The sequence below is a fragment of the Carcharodon carcharias genome, chromosome 4 (assembly GCF_017639515.1).
Source record: "Carcharodon carcharias isolate sCarCar2 chromosome 4, sCarCar2.pri, whole genome shotgun sequence".
Classification (NCBI taxonomy): Eukaryota; Metazoa; Chordata; class Chondrichthyes; order Lamniformes; family Lamnidae; genus Carcharodon; species Carcharodon carcharias.
In genome coordinates, this window is record NC_054470.1 from 203,258,627 (window position 1) to 203,281,705 (window position 23,079).

Below are 23,079 nucleotides of genomic sequence, written 5' to 3' on the forward strand. Positions count from 1 at the left end.
AGGGAGCAGCTGTTCCCCTTAGTTGAAGGGTCAGTCACGAGGGGACATAAGTTCAAGGTGACGGGCAGGAGGTTTAGGGAGGATGTGAGGAAAACCTTTTTACCCAGAGGGTGGTGACGGTCTGGAATGCGCTGCCTGGGAGGGTGGTGGAGGCGGGTTGCCTCACATCCTTTAAAAAGTACCTGGATGAGCACTTGGCACATCATAACATTCAAGGCTATGGGCCAAGTGCTGGTAAATGGGATTAGGTAGGTAGGTCAGGTGTTTCTCACGTGTTGGTGCAGACTCGATGGACCGAAGGATCTCTTCTACACTGTGTGATTCTGGGAGTTGGCCCCAGTCTAACCAATCGGGGGGGGGGCGGGGCTAGGATAGGCCCCGCCTGCTCAGTGACGTCATGTGCGTGCGCCGGAAGTGAGGCTGTGAGAGCGGCCGCGGTGCCTGATTTCCCCACCGGCCCGGCGGCGGCGATCGCAGAGACCCCGGCCCCCCGGCCCCCCGGCCCCCCGGACCCCCGGACCCCCGGACTCCCGGCCCCCCGGCCCCCCGGCCCCCCGGACCCCCGGCCCCCCGGCCCCCGGACCCCCGGACCCCGGCCCCGGGATGCGGTGTCACTATGAGGAACTCGGTGTTCCCAGGGACGTCAATGAAGAGGATTTGAAAAAAGCTTATCGGAAACTGGCGCTGAAATGGCATCCGGGTAACCTGGGGTAGGGGGGAAACACCCCCCCTGGGGGACAGGGGGGAAACACCCCCCCCTGGGGGACAGGGGGAGGGGTAAACACCCCCCCTGGGGGACAGGGGGAGGGGGGTAAACACCCCCCCCTGGGGGACAGGGGGAGGGGGGTAAACACCCTCCCCTGGGGGACAGGGGGAGGGGGGTAAACACCCCCCCTGGGGGACAGGGGGAGGGGGGTAAACACCCTCCCCTGGGGGACAGGGGGAGGGGGGTAAACACCCCCCCTGGGGGACAGGGGGAGGGGGGTAAACACCCCCCCTGGGGGACAGGGGGAGGGGGGTAAACACCCCCCCCTGGGGGACCGGGGGAGGGGGGTTAACACCCCCCCCTGGGGGACAGGGGGAGGGGGGTAAACACCCTCCCCTGGGGGACAGGGGGAGGGGGGTAAACACCCCCCCTGGGGGACAGGGGGAGGGGGGTAAACACCCCCCCCCTGGGGGACAGGGGGAGGGGGGTAAACACCCTCCCCTGGGGGACAGGGGGAGGGGGGTAAACACCCTCCCCTGGGGGACAGGGGGAGGGGGGTAAACACCCTCCCCTGGGGGACAGGGGGAGGGGGGTAAACACCCTCCCCTGGGGGACAGGGGGAGGGGTAAACACCCTCCCCTGGGGGACAGGGGGAGGGGGGTAAACACCCTCCCCTGGGGGACAGGGGGAGGGGGGTAAACACCCTCCCCTGGGGGACAGGGGGAGGGGGGTAAACACCCCCCATGGGGGACAGGGGGAGGGGTAAACACCCCCCCCTGGGGGACAAGGGGGTAAACACCCCCCCTGGTGGACAGGGGGGTAAACACCCTCCCCTGGGGGACAAGGGGAGGGGTAAACACCCCCCCTGGGGGACAAGGGGAGGGGTAAACACCCCCCCTGGGGGACAAAGGGAGGGGTAAACACCCCCCCTGGGGGACAGGGGGAGGGGTAAACACCCCCCCTGGGGGACAGGGGGAGGGGTAAACACCCCCCCTGGGGGACAGGGGGAGGGGTAAACACCCCCCCTGGGGGACAGGGGGAGGGGTAAACACCCGCCCCTGGGGGACAGGGGTAGGGGTAAACACCCGCCCCTGGGGGACAGGGGGAGGGGTAAACACCCGCCCCTGGGGGACAGGGGGAGGGGTAAACACCCCCCCTGGGGGACAGGGGGAGGGGTAAACACCCGCCCCTGGGGGACAGGGGGAGGGGTAAACAGCCCCCCCTGGGGGACAGGGGGAGGGGTAAACACCCCCCCCCTGGGGGACAGGGGGAGGGGTAAACACCCCCCCTGGGGGACAGGGGGGTAAACACCTCCCCTGGGGGACAGGGGGAGGGGTAAACAGCCCCCCCTGGGGGACAGGGGGAGGGGTAAACACCCCCCCCCTGGGGGACAGGGGGAGGGGTAAACACCCCCCCTGGGGGACAGGGGGGTAAACACCTCCCCTGGGGGACAGGGGGAGGGGTAAACAGCCCCCCCTGGGGGACAGGGGGAGGGGTAAACAGCCCCCCCTGGGGGACAGGGGGAGGGGTAAACAGCCCCCCCTGGGGGACAGGGGGAGGGGTAAACAGCCCCCCCTGGGGGACAGGGGGAGGGGTAAACAGCCCCCCCTGGGGGACAGGGGGAGGGGTAAACAGCCCCCCCTGGGGGACAGGGGGAGGGGTAAACAGCCCCCCCTGGGGGACAGGGGGAGGGGTAAACAGCCCCCCCTGGGGGACAAGGGGGTAAACACCCCCCCTGGTGGACAGGGGGGTAAACACCCTCCCCTGGGGGACAAGGGGAGGGGTAAACACCCCCCCTGGGGGACAAGGGGAGGGGTAAACACCCCCCCTGGGGGACAAAGGGAGGGGTAAACACCCCCCCTGGGGGACAGGGGGAGGGGTAAACACCCCCCCTGGGGGACAGGGGGAGGGGTAAACACCCCCCCTGGGGGACAGGGGGAGGGGTAAACACCCCCCCTGGGGGACAGGGGGAGGGGTAAACACCCGCCCCTGGGGGACAGGGGGAGGGGTAAACACCCGCCCCTGGGGGACAGGGGGAGGGGTAAACACCCCCCCTGGGGGACAGGGGGAGGGGTAAACACCCGCCCCTGGGGGACAGGGGGAGGGGTAAACAGCCCCCCCTGGGGGACAGGGGGAGGGGTAAACACCCCCCCCCCTGGGGGACAGGGGGAGGGGTAAACACCCCCCCTGGGGGACAGGGGGGTAAACACCTCCCCTGGGGGACAGGGGGAGGGGTAAACAGCCCCCCCTGGGGGACAGGGGAGGGGTAAACACCCCCCCCTGGGGGACAGGGGGAGGGGTAAACACCCCCCCTGGGGGACAGGGGGGTAAACACCTCCCCTGGGGGACAGGGGGAGGGGTAAACAGCCCCCCCTGGGGGACAGGGGGAGGGGTAAACAGCCCCCCCTGGGGGACAGGGGGAGGGGTAAACAGCCCCCCCTGGGGGACAGGGGGAGGGGTAAACAGCCCCCCCTGGGGGACAGGGGGAGGGGTAAACAGCCCCCCCTGGGGGACAGGGGGAGGGGTAAACAGCCCCCCCTGGGGGACAGGGGGAGGGGTAAACAGCCCCCCCTGGGGGACAGGGGGAGGGGTAAACAGCCCCCCCTGGGGGACAGGGGGAGGGGTAAACAGCCCCCCCTGGGGGACAGGGGGAGGGGTAAACACCCCCCCCTGGGGGACAGGGGGAGGGGTAAACACCCCCCCCTGGGGGACAGGGGGAGGGGTGAACAGCTCCCTGGGGGACAGGGGGAGGGGTAAACAGCCCCCTGGGGGACAGGGGGGTAAACACCTCCCCTGGGGGACAGGGGGAGGGGTAAACAGCCCCCTGGGGGACAGGGGGTAAACACCTCCCCTGGGGGACAGGGGGAGGGGTAAACATTCTCCCTGGGGGACAGGGGGAGGGGTAAACACCCCCCCCGGGGGACAGGGGGAGGGGTAAACACCCCCCCCCCCCCCCCCCCCCCCGGGGGAAAGGGGGAGGGGTAAACACCCCCCCCTGGGGGACAGGGGGAGGGGTAAACACCCCCCCCCTGGGGGACAGGGGGAGGGGTAAACAGCCCCTGGGGGACAGGGGGAGGGGTGAACAGCCCCCTGGGGGACAGGGGAGGGGTAAACATTCTCCCTGGGGGACAGGGGGAGGGGTAAACAGCCCCCCGGGGGACAGGGGGGGTAAACAGCCCCCTGTGGGACAGGGGCTAAACAGCCCCCTGGGGGACAGGGGAGGGGTAATACTCCTACTCCCCAGGTACATGTTAAATACTCCCCAGTTGCGTGGGGAGCTGGTGGTGTCTGCCCCTCAGTCTGTGTGTGGTGCTGCACTCTCTGCATTCCCTGTATTTTTTTGTGTATTGTGTTTATCCAATTCCCCTTTGAAAGATGTTATTGAATCTTTTTCCACAGTTTCCCAGATCACAACTGGCTTTGTAAAATGTTTTCTCTTCTGGTTATTTTCCTGTTCACCGTATATCTGTCTCCTTCTGTTCATCACATTTCTTTCACTGAAAATCATTCTCTATCCTATTTACTCTATCCACACACTACATTGTCTTAAACACACCCATCAAATCTCCTCTCATCTTTCTCTTTAACATGAATAACTCCAGCTTGTCCACATTCTCCCCAGATTTGAGTCCTCTCTCTCACTCTGTTACCTTCTGGTAAATCTCTCTCTCACTCTGTTACCTTCCTGGTGAATCTCTCTCTCACTCTGTTACCGTCCTGGTAAATCTCTCTCTCACTCTGTTACCTTCCTGGTGAATCTCTCTCTCACTCTGTTACCGTCCTGGTGAATCTCTCTCTCACTCTTACCGTCCTGAGAGGAGATTTGATAAAGATGTTCAAAATCATGAGGGATCTGGACAGAGTAGATAGGGAGAAACTGTTCCCACTCGGAAATGGATCTCTCTCTCACTCTGTTACCTTCCTGGTGAATATCTCTCTCACTCTGTTACCATGGGTCGGCTTGGGGCTGTCGGGGAGTATCACAGAATTGTTATAGCGCAGAAGGAGGCCATTCGGTCCATTGTGTCAGCACCGGCTCTCCGAATGAATAAGTGATGTGCTGCCATTCTCCCACCTTCTCCCCGGAACCTGCACATTCTTCCTTTTCAGATAACAGTCCAATTCCGTTTTAAATGCTTCAATTGACCCTGCCTCCCCCACACTCTCAGGCAGAGCAGTCCAGACCCTAATCACTCCCTGCATACGACAGTTTCTCCCATTTTTGCTTCTTTTGTCAAGTACTTTAAATCTGTGCCCCCTCATTGTACATGCAGACCTGATTCCCAGCAACAAATGGACCCCTGGCCCTCCAGCAATCTACAAGCCCCGTTGGAACATTTGGGGGAGAGTGATTCTTTTTCTCTCATGTCTCCATTGCTTCGTTTGTCAAGTGCTTTAATTCTGTGCCCTCTCATTCCTGATCCATTTCCAAGTGGGAACAGTTTCTCCCTATCTACTCTGTCCAGATCCCTCATGATTTTGAACATCTTTATCAAATCTCCTCTCAGCTTTCTCTTCTCCAAGGAAAAGAAATTGGAGAAGTTATGACTGTCTTCATAACTGATGTTCCTCATCCCTGGAACCATCCACATGAATCTTTTCTGCTCTCTCTCTAATACCTTTAATGGTTCCTAAAGTGCGGTGCCCAGAACTGGACACAACACTCCAGCTGAGACTGAACCAGTGTTTTATACAAGTTTAACATAACCTCCTTGCTCTTGTACGCTATGCTCCTATTAATAAAGCCCAAGATACTGTATGCTTTATTAACCGCTCTCTCAATCCATCCTCTCACCTTCAATAATTTATGCACAAATACACCCAGATCCCCCTGCTCCTGCATCCTTTTCAGAATTGTACCCTTTATTTTATACTGTCTGACCACCCCTCCTCCTTTCCTATGCCTTCTGAACACCTTGTACCTGGGAATATTTAACACCCAGCTCTGCCCTTCCTTGAGCCAGGTCTCTGTTATCACCACAACATCATATTTCTACATAGCAATCTGTGCCTGTAACTCCCCAATCTTATTTACTGTACTCTGTGCATTCACATCCATGCACAGTAACCCTGATTTAGATTTTGTTACTTTCTCCCTTATTCTGACCCCAACTATTAAATTACTATTCTCTATACAAGTGCTATCTAACTTTCCCAATACTCTGTGCATCCTGGTATTCCTCTCTGACATTATCTCCTGGTTCCAACACCCCTGCCGAATTAGTTTAAACTCTCCCCAACAGCACCAGCCCTGTTGCCGGGCATCCTGGGGGTTATTGCATTCTGTAGTGGGTTGATTATGAATAAACAGGGATGATGTACATCTGCATTAATTTAAACATCGAACCTTTCTCTTCACAGATAAGAACTTAGAGAATCCGGAGGATGCTGCCGAGAGGTTTAAACTGATCCAGGCAGCCTACGATGTACTGAGTGACCCTCAGGAGAGAGCATGGTGAGTCCATGAAGGATCAGAGCATGTTACAGCACAGCAAGAGCCCATGGTGCCTCTGCAGGCTCTTTTGTGGAACTATCCAGTCAGTTCCATTCCCCTACTCTGCCCCATCGCTCTGTAATTTATTCCCTTTCAAGAACTTAGTCACTTTTCAATCTGCTTCCACCATCCTTCCAGATCACAGCTTCAGTGAGTGAGGAAATTTCTCATTTCCTACTTGTCCTTGTGCTGATTATTTGAAACCTCTGTCCTCAGGTTACAGACCAACCTCAGAGAATCATTTCACCCATTTTACTCGTAAGAGCACCTCTCATCATTTCACAGACCTGTTATAGGTTCACCTTCACTGATCCAAGGAGAACAATCTCAGTTTCTCCAGTCTCCCCACATAACAGAAACAGACAACACTAGAATAGAGAATAGGAAGTTAATAGGTGAAGTTGGGGCAAGGGAGAAAGTAACAAAATCTAAATCTATATGTGAATTCATGGAGTATAGTAAATAAGATTGGGGAGTTACAGGCACAGATTGCCATGTGGAAATATGATGTTGTGGTGATAACAGAGACCTGGCTCAAGGAAGGGCAGAACTGGGTGTTAAATATTCCTGGGTACAAGATGTTCAGAAGGGATAGGAAAGGAGGAGGGGTGATGGTATTGGTTAAGGAGAGCATTGCAGTGCTGGAGAAAGAGGATGTCTCAGAGGGTTCAAGGACAGAATCTATTTGGCTCGAGCTAAGGAACAAAAAGGCTGCGATTACATTGCTCGGTGAAGTCTATAGACCGTCAACTAGTGAGAAGGATGTAGGAGAACAAATCTGCAGGGGAATTACAGAGAGATGCAGCATTATAGAGTAGTTACAGGGGGGACTTTAATTACCTGGATGTAGACTGGGACAGTGATAGTGTAAAGGGTGGAGAGGGGTAAAAGTTCCTAGATTGTGTTCAGGAGAATTTTCTACAGCAGTATGTGTCCAATCCAACAAGAAAAGACGCACTGTTGGACCTGGTTGTTGGAAATGAGGCGGGCCAGGTAGATCATGTGTCAGTGGAGGAACATTTAGGAGACAGTGATGATTGTATTGTACGTTTTAGGGTGATGATAGAAAAGGACGATAGGCAATCCAGAGTAAAAATAATTAACTGGACAAGAGCCGACTTCGATGGGGCAAGAACGGAGCTGGGTCAGATAGACTGGTAGAAAATAGACTGGTGAGAATCAAGTGGAACACATAAGGTTCGAGGGAGGTGAAGATGCAAATAAAAGAAGTGAAGAGGGATTATGAGAAAAGACTGCCAGCCAACATAAAGGGGAATCCCAAAGTCTCCTATAGGCATATAAATAGTAAAAGTAGAAATAGGGCTGATTAGGGACCTAAAAGGGAATTTACACATGGACGAAGGGGCCAGGGCTGAGGTATTAAATGAATACTTTCCATCCGTCTTTACCAAGGAGGGAGATGCTACCCAGGCCATGGAGGCAGACGAGGAAGCTCTGTCACTAGAAAGGTTCAAAATTGATAAGGAGGAAGTGTTGAATAGACTGGCGGTACTTAAAGTTGACAAGGCACCGGGACCGGACGAGATGCATCCAAGGATATTGAAGGAAGTGAGAGTAGAAATTGCAGGGGCACTGGCCATAATCTTTCAGTCTTCCCTACTCTCAAGGGAGGTGCTAGAGGACTGGAGAATTGCAAATATTACACCCTTGTTCAAAAAAGGTTGTAAGGATAAGCCCAGCAATTACAGACCAGTCAGTTTAATTTCGATGATGGGGAAGCTTCTAGAAACAATTATTTGGGACAGAATTAATAGTCACATGGAAAAAAGTGGGTTGATTAGGGAGAGTCAGCATGGATTTCTAAAGGGGAAATTGTGTTTAACTAACTTTCTGTTGTTTTCAAAGAGTTAACAGAAAAGGTCGATGAGGGTAATGCTGTTGATGTGGTGTACATGGACTTTCAAAAGGCATTTGACAGTGCCACACAACTGAACTTGTGAGAAAGGTTATTGCTCATGGAATAAAAGGGACAGTAGCAATGTGGATACAAAATTGGCTGAAAAATAGGAAGCAGAGAGTAATGGTCAATGGATGTTTTTCAGGCTGGAGGAAGGTTTGTAGTGGAGTTCCCCAGGGGTTGGTATTGGGACCCTTGCTTTTCCTGATGTATATTAATGATCTAGATCTTGGTGCGCAGGGAACAATTTCAAAGTTTTCAGATGATATGAAGTTTGGGAGTGTTGTGAACTGCGGGGAGGATGGTGTGGTACTTCAAGAGGACATAGACAAGTTGGTGGAGTGGGCAGATAGGTGGCAGATGAAGTTCAATGTGGAGAAATGTAAAATGATTCATTTTGATAGGAAGAATGTGGATAGACAATATAAAATAAGGGGTGAAATTTTGAAGGGTGTGTAGGAACAGAAAGATCTGAGTATATATGTGTATAACAAAAACAGAATTACCTGGAAAAACTCAGCTGGTCTTGTAGCATCGGCGGAGAAGAAAAGAGTTGACGTTTCGAGTCCTCATGACCCTTCAACAGAACTGATTGAATGTTAGAAGAGGGGTGAAATATAAGCTGGTTTAAGGGGGTGGGAGGGGGGAGAAGTGGGGGGGTCGGGTGGCATGGTTGTAGGGACAAGCAAACAGTGATAGGAGCAGATACTCAAAAGATGTCACTGACAAAGGAACAAAGAAGTGTTGAAGGTGGTGATATTATCTAAACAACTGTGCTAATTAAGAATGGAGGGTAGGGCACTCAAGGTACAGCTCTTGTGGGGGTGGGGTGGAAAGTCTAGCAGGGCATAAAAGATTTAGAAATAATGGAAATAGGTGGGAAAAGAAAAATCTATATAAATTATTGGAAGAAACAAAAGGAAGGGGGAAGAAACAGAAAGGGGGTGGGGATGGAGGAGGGAGTTCAAGACCTAAAGTTGTTGAATTCAATATTCAGTCCGGATGGCTGTAAAGTGCCTAGTCGGAAGATGAGGTGCTGTTCCTCCAGTTTGCGTTGGGCTTCACTGGAACAATGCAGCAGACCGAGGACAGACATGTGGGCAAGAGAGCAGGGTGGAGTGTTAAAATGGCAAGCGACAGGGAGGTTTGGGTCATTCTTGCAGACAGACCGCAGGTGTTCTGCAAAGCGGTCACCCAGTCTGCGTTTGGTCTCTCCAATGTAGAGGAAACCGCATTGAGAGCAGTGAATACAGTAGACTAAGTTGGGGGAAATGCAAGTGAAACGCTGCTTCACTTGAAAGGAGTGTTTGGGCCCTTGGATAGTGAGGGGGGGGAAGAAAAGGGGCAGTTGTTGCACCTTCTGTGATTGCATGGGAAGGTGCCGTGGGAGGGGGTTGAGGTGTTGGGGGTGATGGAGGAGTGGACCAGGGTGTCCCGGAGGGAGCGATCCCTACGGAATGCCGATAGGAGCGGTGAAGGGAAGATGTGTTTGGTGGTGGCATCATGCTGGAGTTGGCGGAAATGGCGGAGGATGATCCTTTGAATGCGGAGGCTGGTGGGGTGATAAGTGAGGAAAAGGGGGACCCTATCATGTTTCTGGGAGGGAGGAGAAGGCATGAGGGCGGATGCGCGGGAGATGGGCCGGACACTTGTCCTCACTTATCACCCCACTAGCCTCCGCATTCAAAGGATCATCCTCCGCCATTTCCGCCAACTCCAGCATGATGCCACCACCAAACACATCTTCCCTTCACCCCCCCCTGTCAGCATTCTGTAGGGATCGCTCCCTCTGGGACACCCTGGTCCACTCCTCCATCACCCCCTACTCCTCAACCCCCTCCTATGGCACCACCCTATGCCCACGCAAAAGATGGCAACATCTACCCCTTCACTTCCTCTCTCCTCACCGTCCAAGGGCCCAAACACTCCTTTCAAGTGAAGCAGCATTTCACTTGCATTTCCCCCAACTTAGTCTACTGCATTCGTTGTTCCCAATGCGGTCTCCTCTACATTGGAGAGACCAAATGTAAACTGGGCGACCGCTTTGCAGAGCACCTGCGGTCTGTCCGCAAGAAAGACCCAAATCTCCCTGTCGCTTGCCATTTTAACACTCCACCCTACTCTCTTGCCCACATGCCTCTCCTTGGCTTGCTGCATTGTTCCAGTAAAGCCCAACGCAAACTGGAGGAACAGCACCTCATCTTCTGACTAGGCACTTTACAGCCTTCCGGACTGAATATTGAATTCAACAACTTTAGAGCGTGAACTCCCTCCTCCATCCCCACCCCCTTTCTGTTTCTTCCCCCTTCCTTTTGTTTCTTCCAATAATTTATATAGATTTTCATTTTCCCAGCTATTTCTATTATTTTTAAATCTTGTATGTCCTGCTAGTCTTTCTACCCCACCCCCACTAGAGCTATACCTTGAGTGCCCTGCCACCCATTCTTAATTAGCACATTCGTTTAGATAATATCACCAACTTCAACACTTCTTTGTTCTTTTGTCTGTGACATCTTTTGATTATCTGCTCCTATCACTGCTTGCTTGTCCCTACAACCACACCACTTCCCTCCCCACCTTAAACCAGTTTATATTTCACCCCTCCTCTAACATTCAATCAGTTCTGTTGAAGGGTCATGAGGACTCGAAACGTCAACTCTTTTCTTCTCCACCGATGCTGCCAAACCTGCTGAATTTTTCCAGGTAATTCTGTTTTTGTTTTGGATTTCCAGCATCTGCAGTTTTTTGTTTTTATATATGTATATGTGTATAGATCATTGAAAGTGGCAGGGCAGGTGGAGAGAGCAGTTCATAAAGCATATTGTATCCTGGGCTTTATTAATAGGGGCATAGGGTACACGCAGAGAGGTGATACTGAATTCATATAAGACACTCATCAGATTTCAGCTGGAATATTGTGTACAATTCTGGGTAACACATTATCAGAATGATGTGAACACTGGAGAGTGTAGAAGAGGTTTACAAGAATGGTCCCAGGGATGAGAAACTTCAGCTATGAGGATAGATTGGAGAGATTGGGACTGTTCTCCTTGGAGAAGAGAAGGCTGAGAGGAGATTTGATAGAGATGTTCAAAATCATGAGGGGACAGAGTAGATCGGGAGAAGCTGTTCCCGCTTGGAAAAGAATCAAGAACGAGAGGGCACAGATTTTAAGTGATTTGCAAAAGAAGCAAATGTGACGTGAGGAAAATCTTTTTCATACAGTGAGTGGTTCGGGTCTGGAATGCATGGCCTGGAGGTGTGCTGGAGGCAGGTTCAATCAAGGCATTCAAGAGGGTATTAGATGATTATTTAAATAGAAACAATTCGCAGGGTTATGGGAAAAGGCAGGAGATTGGCACTAAAACATAATGCTCATTTGGAGAGCCGGTGCAGACAGGATGGGCTGAATGGCCTCCTGTGCTGTAACAATTCTGTGATAACTGGCTTGCTTTCAGTAAAACATTTTCACCTTAAGCAGATGCCTGGTATGCAATATGCATGTGTGTGTGGGAGCTCACCATGTGTTGTGTCATGTGTGTAGGAGTTCTCTGAGTAGTGTGTGTAGGAGTTGTGTGTATGTCTGTAGGAGCTCTCTGTGACTCCTGTGTGTGTGTGTGTAGAGCTCTCTGTGAGTCATCTGTGTGTATAGGAGCACTCAGTCATCTGTGTTTGTGTGTAGGAGCTCTCTCTGAGTCATAGAAACTAGCAGCAGGAGTAGGCCATTCGGCCCTTCGAGCCTGCTCCACCATTCATTATGATCAGGGCTGATCATCCAACTCAATAGCCTGCTCCCGCTTTCTCCCCATATCCTTTGACCCCTTTCGCCCCAAGAGCTATGTCTAACTCCTTGTGAAAACATACAATGTTTTGGTCTCAACTACTTTCTGTGGTAACGAATTCCACAGGCTCACCACTCTCTGGGTGAAGAAATTTCTCCTCATCTCAGTCCTAAATGGTCTACCCCATATCCTCAGACTGTGACCCCTGGTTCTGGACTCCCCCCACCATCAGGAACATCCTTCCTGCATCTACCCTGTCTAGTCCTGTTAGAATTTTATAGGTTTCTATGAGATCCCCCTCATTCTTCTGAAGTCCAGCAAATATAATCCTAATCCACTCAATCTCTCCTCATATGTCAGTCCCGCCATCCCAGGAATCAGTTGGGTAAACCTTCGCTGCACTCCCTCTATAGCAAGTACATCCTTCCTCAGATAAGGAGACCAAAACTGCACACAATATTCCAAGTGTGGTCTCAACAAGGCCCTGTATAAATGCAGCAAGACATCCCTGTTCCTGTACTCGAATCCTCTGGCTATAAAGGCCAACATACCATTTGCCTTCTTTACCACCTGCTGCACCTGCATGCTTACCTTCAGCGACTGGTGTACGAGGGCACCCAGGTCTCGTTGCGCATTCCCCTCTCTCAATTTATAGCCATTCAGATAATAATCTGCCTTCCTGTTTTTGCTACCAAAATGGATAACCTCACATTTATCCACATTTTACTGCATCTGCCATGCATATGCCCACTCACTCAGCTTGTCCAAATCACACTGAAGCATCTCTGCATCCTCCTCACAGCTCACCCTCCCAACCGGCTTTGTGTCATCTGCAAATTTGGAGATATTACATTTAATTCCCTCATCTAAATCATGAACATATATTGTGAATAACTGGGGGGATTCCAGCACCGATCCCTGCGGTACCCCACTAGTCACTGTCTGCCATTCAGAAAAAGACCAGTTTATTCCTACTCTTTGTTTCCTGTCTGCCAACCAGTTTTCTATCCATCTCAATACACTACCCCCAATCCCATGTGCTTTAATTTTACACGCCAATCTCTTATGTGGGACTTTGTCGAAAGCCTTCTGAAAGTCCAAATAAACCACATCCACTGGCTCCCCCTCATCAACTCTACTTGTTACATCCTCGAAAAATTCCAGTAGATTTGTCAAGCATGATTTCCCTTTCATAAATCCATGCTGACTCTGTCCGATTCTGCCACTGTTTTCCAAATGCTCAGCTATTAAATCTTTTATAATGGACTCTAGAATTTTCCCCACTACCCACGTCAGGCTGACTGGTCTATAATTCCCTGTTTTCTCTCTACCTCCCTTTTTAAATAGTGGGGTTACATTAGCTACCCTCCAATCTGTAGGAACTGTGCCAGAGTCTATAGAATCTTGGAAGATGACCGACAATACATCCATTATTTCTAGTGCCATTTCCTTAAGTACTCTGGGATGTAGATTATCAGGCCCTGGGGATTTATTGGCCTTCAATCCCATCAATTTCCCCAACACCATTTCCCTACTAATACTGATTTCTTTCAGTTCCTCCCTCTCACTAAACCCTGTGTTCCCCAACATTTCTGGTATGTTATTAGTGTCCTTTGTGAAGACAGAACCAAAGTAAGTATTTCGTTGGTCAGCCATTTCTTTGTTGCCCGTTATAAATTCCCCTGTTTCTGACTGTAAGGGACCTACGTTTGTCTTCACCAATCTTTTTCTCTTCACATAGCTATAGAAACTTTTACAGTCAGTTTTTATGTTCCCTGCAAGCTTACTCTCATACTCTATTTTCCCCTTCTTAATCAATCCCTTGGTCCTCCTTTGCTGAATTCTAAACTGCTCCCAATCCTCAGGTCATGTGCGCGTGTCACAATTCTTTGTCTCACCATGTGTCCTGTATGCAGGTATGACAGCCATCGAGAGGCGATCCTGAAGGGGGGTCTGAATGGTGATTATGAGGATGACAGTGTGGATTTGCTGCAATATTTCACCACAGCGTGTTACTCTGGGTATGGTGACGATGAGAAGGTATGGGCAGCTCGTTACAGTCCGGTGTTACTGTGGGTCCCTGGGGAGAGGAGGTTCCTGCTCCTTGTCTACAGAGAGGAGTCAGACCTGTCTGAGGCTGTCCAGTGGTGACTCACAATTACTGTTCCTTGTGGGGAAAGCCACATTTCACCAGCAGGAGGCCCTGGGGATACATTGTGCAACTGTCTGTTCAACTGTGTCCCTGAATGAATTGCAAATTCAGTGATAGAGGGACCATAACCCTCACAGGGAATAGCCCCCCCGCTGTGTGCTATTTACCCGCAGAATTCCACCTCTCTGTGGTAGTGTGCTATTTACTCCTGGAATGCCTCCCATGTGTATTTATTCACAGAACTCCCCCACTCAGTGATATTTTCCCTGAAGGCGCCTTTCTTAAAGGTATCTACCCCCGGAATATCCCCTCTCTTTCTGGTATTTATCTCCTGGAATGGCACTTTCCTTTGAGGTATTTACCCCTTGAATGCCCCCTCTACTTGGTACTTAGCCCTGGAATTACCCCTCTCTAGTATTTACCCCTACCCGGAATGCCCTTCCCTCTCTGGTATTTACCCATGGGATGCCTGGCACCGCCCCCCCCCCCACCACCGTGATATTTGCACCAGGAATGCCCCTGTGTGGTATTAATTACCAGAATTCTTCCTGGGGTGCCCCTCCTGCGTGGTTTTTAACCCCTGAATGCACCCTGCCACCTCGGTATTGACACTGGACTTGCAATCCAGACTCCCAGGGTAACGCTCTGGCTCTGCATTCCACATGACACATGGTGGAAGTTCACTTAAACAAATACCTGGAATTAAAAGTTTGAGGATTACCATTGTCGATTGTTGTAAAAACCTGTCTGGGTCACTAATGTCCTTTAGGGAAGGAAATCTGCTGTCCTTACCTGATCTGGCCTACATGTGACTCCAGACCCACAGCAGTGATTGACTCTGAAATGGCCGAGCCAGACTCTCAGTTGTAACAAACCACAACAAAGTCACAAAAAAGGAATGAAACCGGACGGACCACCCGGCATCGACCTAGGCACTGGAAACAACAACAACAATCTCAGCCCTGTCAGCCCTGCAAAATCCTCCTTACTAACATCTGGGAGCTAGTGCCAAAATTGGGAGAGCGTCTCACAGACTAGTCAAGCAACAGCCTGACATAGTCATCCTCACGGAATCACACCTTACAGATAATGTCCCAGACACCACCATCACCATCCCTGAGTATGTCCCTGGGTATATCTCTTACAGATAGTGTCCCAGACACCACCATCACCATCCCTGGGTATGTCCCTGGGTATGTCCCTGGGTATATCCTTTACAGATAATGTCCCAGAGACCACCATCACCATCCCTGGGTATGTCCTGTCCCACTGGCAGGACAGGCCCAGCAGAGGTGGTGACACAGTGGTATACAGTCAGGAGGAAGTTACACTGAGAGTCCTCAACATCAACTCCAAACCCCATGAAGTCTCATGGCATCAGGTCAAACATGGACAAGGAAACCTCCTGCTGATTACCACGTCCCGCCCTCCCTCAGCTAATGAATCAGTGCTTTCTCCATGTTAAACATCACTTGGAGGAAGCACTGAGGGCGGCGAGGGTGCAGAATGTACTCTGGGTGGGGGACTTCAATGTCCATCACCAAGAGTGTCTCGGTAGCACCACTACAGACTGAGCTGACCTAGTCCTAAAGGACATAGCTGCTAGACTGCGTCTGTGACAGGTGGTGAGGGAACCAACAAGAGGGAAAAACATACTTGACCTCATCCTCACCTCCACATGACAGTATCGGTAGGAGTGACCATCGCACAGTCATTGTGGAGATGAAGTCCCACCTTCACATTGAGGATACCCTCCATCGTGTTGTGTGGCATTACCACCGTGCTAAATGGGATAGATTTCAAACAGATCTAGCAACTCAAGACTGGGCATCCATGAGGTGCTGTGGTCCATCAGCAGCAGCAGAATTGTACTCAGACACAATCTGTAACCTCATGGTCCAGCATATCCCCCACTCTACCATTACCATCAAGCCAGGGGATCAACCCTGGTTCAATGAAGAGTGCAGGAGGGCATGCCAGGAGCAGCACCAGACATATCTAAAAATGAGGTGGCAACCTGGTGACACAGGACTGCTTGCATGTCAAACAGCATAATCAGCAAGAGACAGACAGAGCTAAGCAATCCCACAACAACATATCAGATCTAAGCTCTGCAGTCCTGCCACATCCAGTCGTGAATGGTGGCGGACAATTAAACAGTTCACTGGAGGAGGAGGCTCCACAAATATCCCCATCCTCAATGATGGAGGAGCCCAGCACAGCAGTGCACAAGATAAGGCTGAAACATTTGCTACAATCTTCAGCCAGAAGTGTCGAGTGGATGATCCATCTCGGCCTCCTCCGGAGGTCCCCAGCATCACAGATGCCAGTCTTCAGACAATTCGGTTCACTCCACATGATATCAAGAAACAGCTGAAGGCACTGGATGCTGCAAAGGCTATGGGACCTGACAATATTCCAGCAATAATACTGAAGACTTGTGCTTCAGAACTTGCTGCGCCCCTAGCCAAGCTGTTCCAGTACAGCTACAACACTGGCATCTACCCGGCTATGTGGAAAATTGCCCAGGTATGTCCTGTACACAAAAAGCAGGACAAATCCAACCCGGCCAGTTACCGCCCCATCAGTCTATTCTCGATCATCAGTAAATTGGTGGAAGGGATCATCAACAGTGCTATCAAGCAGCACTTGCTTAGCAATAACCTGCTCACTGACACCCAGTTTGGGTTCCTCCAGGGTCACTCAGCTCCTGACCTCATTACAGCCTTGGTTCAAACATGGACAAAAGAGCTGAACTCCTGAGGTGAGGTGAGAGTGACTGTCCTTGTCATCAAGGCAGCATTTGACCAAGTGTGGCATCAACGACCATCTCCAACAAGAGAGAATCTAACCATCGCCCCTTGATGTTCAACGGCATTACCATCACTGAATCCCCCACTATCAACATCCTGGGGGTTTCCATTGACCGGAAACTGAACTGGACTAGCCATATAAATACTGTGGTTACAACAGCAGGTCAGAAGCTAGGAATCCTGTGGAGAGTAACTCACCTCCTGACTATCCAAAGCCTGTGTACCATCTACAAGGCACAAGTCAGGAGTGTGATGGAATACTCCCCATTGCCCTGGATGAGTGCAGCTCCCACATCACTCAAGAAGCTTGACGCTGTCCAGGACAAAGCAGCTGCTTGATTGGCACCCCATCCACAAACATTCACTCCCTCCACCACCAACGCACAGTAGCAGCAGTGTGTACCATCTACAGGATGCACTGCAGGAATTCACCAAGGCTCCTTAGACAGCAACTTCCAAACTCATGACCACTACCACCTAGAAGGACAAGAGCAGCAGAACTTGGACAGAACTCCCTCCCTAACAGCACTGTGGGTGTAGCTACACCACATGGGCTGCAGTGGTTCAAGAAGGCAGCTCACCACCACCTTCTCAAGGACAACCAGGGATGGGCAATAAATGCTGGTCCAGCCAGCGAAGCCCACATCTCGTGAATGAATAAAAAAAATTACCTCCCAGAATGCCTGTGTGGTATTTATTCCTGGTTACCCGCTCCCTGTGCTATTTATCCCCCTGAATGGGGGGTGCCCGCTCCCTGTACTATTTATCCCCCTGAATGGGGCCACTGTTTATGGTATTGACCCCAGAATGCCTCCCCGTGTAATATTTACCCCCTGGAATACTGCTCATGTATTCATCTTAGATTCCCACCACCCCGCCCTCAACCCAATGCATTATCTACCCCTGGAATGTTCCCTCTCTATCCCACCGGAATGACACCTCTCTGGTATTTACCCCGTAATGCCCCTTTATGTGTTATTTAACCCCAGAATGCCCCCTCGCTACATGATATTTACCCCCCAGGATGCCTCCAGTACGGTACTTACCCTGGAAGGACCCCCATCTGGTATTTACCCCCCTGGAACTTGCCCATCTCTTTATGGTATTTACCCTCTGGAATGCACCCTCGGGTATTAACCCTCCGGAACCTCTGTGTGATTTTTACCCCTACCTGGAATGCCCTTCTTTCTGTGGCATTTGCCCCCAGAATGCCCCCCTGTGGTATTTACCCTCTGCAATGTGCCCCAATGTGTATTTATCCCACAGAATCCTCCCTCTGTGTATTTTCCCCCAGCAATGCCCACTGGTGTGCTACTTACCCCCTGTAATCCCACCTCTCTGAGCTATTTACCCCACAGAAAGCCTCATCTCCGGGGTCTACGCCCCAGAAAGGCCCTGCTGTCTGTGGAATTTACCCCCGAAGTGCTTCCTGTGTGGTATTGCCCCGGGAAGAGCTCTTTCTTTGTTGACGATGGTAATTTTCTGCTCCAGGGTTTCTACACTGTTTATCGCCGGGTTTTCGAGGAGATTGTGCAGGAGGAGCTGGAGTCTCTACAGGAGCCTGAGGAACGGACATGGCCGTCATTTGGAGATTCTCAGAGTGACTATAACACGGTAACTACACCCGACCATGGCACGAGGTAGGGGGCGGGTATGGAGGGGGGAGCAAGAGGCTGACAGGAGGTGGGCTGCGGACTGGGTGGTAAGATGAGGGGAGGGGCTTTCAGGGAAGTGGGTGCAGGCTTCGGTGGGTGGGGGGTGGTGAGGGGAAGGAGAATCTTTCCAGTTGACTGTTCGGAGCAGCTTTCCAAGGAGGTAACTGCAATCTGTGCTCCCAGTCCACCCCCGCCCACCTCGGCACCACCCTGCGGAGTCAATGTTTGGGGATGTGATGTCAAATCAAGTGGCCTGGATGGTGTCAGCTTCTTGAGTGTTGTAGGGGCTGCATTCATCCAGGCAAGTGGAAAGTATTCCATCACACTCCTGACTTGTGCCTTGTAGATGGTGGACAGGCTTTGGGGGGGAGTCAGGAGGTGAGTTACTCTCCACGGGATTCCTAGCCTCTGACCTGCTCTCATAGCCACAGTATTTATATGGCTGGTCCAGTTCAGTTTCTGGTCAATGGTAACCCCCAGGATGCTGATAATGGGGGATTCAGTGATGGTAATGCCATTGAACATCAAGGGATGATGGTTGCATTCTCTCTTATTGGAGATTGAGTGTTGCTGAAGGTTCAGTGTGATGGCGAGCTGCTATTGGCTGGTGCTCTGGGGGGGCTCAGTGTGATGGCGAGCTGCTATTGGCTGGTGCTCTGGGGGGCTCAGTGTGATGGCGAGCTGCTATTGGCTGGTGCTCTGGGGGGCTCAGTATGAGGGCGAGCTGCTATTGGCTGGTGCTCTGGGGGGCTCAGTATGAGGGTGAGCTGCTATTGGCTGGTGCTCTGGGGGGCTCAGTGTGAGGGTGAGCTGCTATTGGCTGGTGCTCTTGTGGGAGGGTCAGCGTGAGGGTGAGCTGCTATTGGCTGGTGCTCTGGGGGGCTCAGTGTGATGGCGAGCTGCTATTGGCTGGTGCTCTGGGGGGCTCAGTGTGAGGGTGAGCTGCTATTGGCTGGTGCTCTGGGGGGCTCAGTATGAGGGTGAGCTGCTATTGGCTGGTGCTCTGGGGGGCTCAGTGTGATGGCGAGCTGCTATTGGCTGGTGCTCTGGGGGGCTCAGTGTGAGGGTGAGCTGCTATTGGCTGGTGCTCTGGGGGGCTCAGTATGAGGGTGAGCTGCTATTGGCTGGTGCTCTGGGGGGCTCAGTGTGATGGCGAGCTGCTATTGGCTGGTGCTCTGGGGGGCTCAGTATGAGGGTGAGCTGCTATTGGCTGGTGCTCTGGGGGGCTCAGTGTGAGGGTGAGCTGCTATTGGCTGGTGCTCTTGTGGGAGGGTCAGTGTGAGGGTGAGCTGCTATTGGCTGGTGCTCTGGGGGGGGCTCAGTGTGATGGCGAGCTGCTATTGGCTGGTGCTCTGGGGGGCTCAGTGTGATGGCGAGCTGCTATTGGCTGGTGCTCTTGTGGGAGGGTCAGTGTGAGGGTGAGCTGCTATTGGCTGGTGCTCTGGGGGGTTCAGTGTGATGGCGAGCTGCTATTGGCTGGTGCTCTTGTGGGAGGGTCAGTGTGAGGGTGAGCTGCTATTGGCTGGTGCTCTGGGGGGGGGTTCAGTGTGATGGCGAGCTGCTATTGGCTGGTGCTCTTGTGGGAGGGTCAGTGTGAGGGTGAGCTGCTATTGGCTGGTGCTCTTGTGGGAGGGTCAGTGTGAGGGTGAGCTGCTATTGGCTGGTGCTCTTGTGGGAGGGTCAGTGTGAGGGTGAGCTGCTATTGGCTGGTGCTCTTGTGGGAGGGTCAGTGTGAGGGTGAGCTGCTATTGGCTGGTGCTCTTGTGGGAGGGTCAGTGTGAGGGTGAGCTGCTATTGGCTGGTGCTCTTGTGGGAGGGTCAGTGTGAGGGTGAGCTGCTATTGGCTGGTGCTCTTGTGGGAGGGTCAGTGTGAGGGTGAGCTGCTATTGGCTGGTGCTCTTGTGGGAGGGTCAGTGTGAGGGTGAGCTGCTATTGGCTGGTGCTCTGGGGGGCTCAGTGTGATGGCGAGCTGCTATTGGCTGGTGCTCTTGTGGGAGGGTCAGTGTGAGGGCGAGCTGCTATTGGCTGGTGCTCTTGTGGGAGGGTCAGTGTGAGGGTGAGCTGCTATTGGCTGGTGCTCTGGGGGGCTCAGTGTGATGGCGAGCTGCTATTGGCTGGTGCTCTTGTGGGAGGGTCAGTGTGAGGGTGAGCTGCTATTGGCTGGTGCTCTGGGGGGCTCAGTGTGATGGCGAGCTGCTATTGGCTGGTGCTCTTGTGGGAGGGTCAGTGTGATGGGTTTTATTGTCTCTCTCCCACCCCAGGTGGTTCACCTGTTCTATGCCCATTGGCAAAGTTTCTGCACCCGGAAGCTGATGGCCTGGAGGGATAAGTATGACACGAGGCAGGCGTCAAACCGCTGGGAGAAACGGGCCATGGAAAAGGAGAACAAGAAGATTCGGGATAAGGCCAGGAAGGAGAGGAATGAGGTGGTGCGGCAGCTGGTAGCTTTTATCCGCAAGCGAGATCGGAGGGTGCAAACTCATCGCAAGAGGCTGGAAGAACAGAACGCAGAGAAAATCAGGAGGTTTGAGGAGCTTCGGAGGCAGCAGAAACTCGAGCAGGCCAGGTACTGAGGAGGAGGCAGCAGCATCCTGTACTCAGGAAGCAGCCGCCCCCTCCCCCATCCCCGTCTCCCTCTCGCCTACCCCCCCTCCCCCCCGTCCCCTCTCCCCTTCCCCCCCCTCCCCCCCCCCGTCTCCCTCTCGCCCCCTCTCCCCCCGTCTCCCTCTCGCCCCCTCCCCCATCCCCGTCTCCCTCTCGCCCCCTCCCCCATCCCCGTCTCCCTCTCGCCCCCTCCCCCATCCCCGTCTCCCTCTCGCCCCCTCCCCCATCCCCGTCTCCCTCTCGCCCCCTCCCCCCCCCCCCATCTCCCTCCCCCCCCCCGTCTCCCTCTCCCCTACCCCCCCTCCCCCCCCGTCCCCTCTCCCCTACCCCCCCTCCCCCCCGTCCCCTCTCCCCTACCCCCCCTCCCCCCCGTCCCCTCTCCCCTACCCCCCCTCCCCCCCGTCCCCTCTCCCCTACCCCCCCCTCCCCCCCCCCCCCGTCTCCCTCTCGCCCCCTCCCCCCCCCCGTCTCCCTCTCGCCCCCCCCCCCCGTCTCCCCTCTCGCCCCCTCCCCCATCCCCGTCTCCCTCTCGCCCCCTCCCCCATCCCCGTCTCCCTCTCGCCCCCTCCCCCCCCATCTCCCTCTCGCCCCCTCCCCCATCCCCGTCTCCCTCTCGCCCCCTCCCCCGTCCCCGTCTCCCTCTCGCCCCCTCCCCCCCCCCGTCTCCCTCTCGCCCCCTCCCCCCCCCGTCTCCCTCTCGCCCCCTCCCCCATCCCCGTCTCCCTCTCGCCCCCTCCCCCATCCCCGTCTCCCTCTCGCCCCCTCCCCCCCCGTCTCCCTCTCGCCCCCGTCTCCCTCTCGCCCCCTCCCCCATCCCCGTCTCCCTCTCGCCCCCTCCCCCCCCGTCTCCCTCTCGCCCCCGTCTCCCTCTCGCCCCCTCCCCCATCCCCGTCTCCCTCTCGCCCCCTCCCCCCCCGTCTCCCTCTCGCCCCCTCCCCCCCCCCGTCTCCCTCTCGCCCCCGTCTCCCTCTCGCCCCCTCCCCCCCCCCGTCTCCCTCTCGCCCCCTCCCCCCCCCCGTCTCCCTCTCGCCCCCTCCCCCCCCCCCGTCTCCCTCTCGCCCCCTCCCCCCCCCCCGTCTCCCTCTCGCCCCCTCCCCCCCCCGTCTCCCTCTCGCCCCCTCCCCCCCCCCCGTCTCCCTCTCGCCCCCTCCCCCCCCCGTCTCCCTCTCGCCCCCTCCCCCCCCCCCGTCTCCCTCTCGCCCCCTCCCCCCCCGTCTCCCTCTCGCCCCCTCCCCCATCCCCGTCTCCCTCTCGCCCCCTCCCCCCCCCCCGTCTCCCTCTCGCCCCCCCCCCCCCGTCTCCCTCAACCCCCCGTCTCCCTCTCGCCCCCTCCCCCCCCGTCTCCCTCTCGCCCCCGTCTCCCTCTCGCCCCCGTCTCCTTCTCGCCCCCTCCCCCATCCCCGTCTCCCTCTCGCCCCCTCCCCCCCCCGTCTCCCTCTCGCCCCCTCCCCCATCCCCGTCTCCCTCTCGCCCCCTCCCCCCCCCCCGTCTCCCTCTCGCCCCCTCCCCCCCCCCCCGTCTCCCTCTCGCCCCCTCCCCCCCCGTCTCCCTCTCGCCCCCTCCCCCCCCCCCGTCTCCCTCTCGCCCCCTCCCCCCCCCCGTCTCCCTCTCTCCCCCGCCCCCCCCCGTCTCCCTCTCGCCCCCCCCGTCTCCCTCTCGCCCCCCCCCCCCGTCTCCCTCTCGCCCCCTCCCCCCCGTCTCCCTCTCGCCCCCCCCCCCCCCCCGTCTCCCTCTCGCCCCCCCCCCCCGTCTCCCTCTCGCCCCCTCCCCCCCCGTCTCCCTCTCGCCCCCTCCCCCCCGTCTCCCTCTCGCCCCCTCCCCCCCCCGTCTCCCTCTCGCCCCCTCCCCCCCCCGTCTCCCTCTCGCCCCCCCCCCCCGTCTCCCTCTCGCCCCCCCCCCCCCGTCTCCCTCTCGCCCCCTCCCCCCCCGTCTCCCTCTCGCCCCCTCCCCCCCCC

The 23,079-nt window shown here is 54.8% G+C and overlaps 1 protein-coding gene across 2 annotated transcripts in view; it reads left to right on the forward strand.

Moving 5' to 3' along the window:
- The first annotated feature begins 576 nt into the window (after positions 1-576).
- The window catches only part of dnajc21 (DnaJ heat shock protein family (Hsp40) member C21), a 50,241-nt gene continuing 27,738 nt past the window's right edge, over positions 577-23,079 (forward strand). For both annotated transcript variants that reach the window (XM_041187070.1, XM_041187072.1), the window contains exons 1-5: positions 577-700; positions 6,068-6,161; positions 13,817-13,940; positions 18,357-18,479; positions 20,782-21,086. In XM_041187070.1, coding sequence (XP_041043004.1) covers positions 604-700; positions 6,068-6,161; positions 13,817-13,940; positions 18,357-18,479; positions 20,782-21,086 — 743 coding nt within the window. In that variant the 5' untranslated portion in view covers positions 577-603. The remainder of the gene's footprint in view (positions 701-6,067; positions 6,162-13,816; positions 13,941-18,356; positions 18,480-20,781; positions 21,087-23,079) is intronic.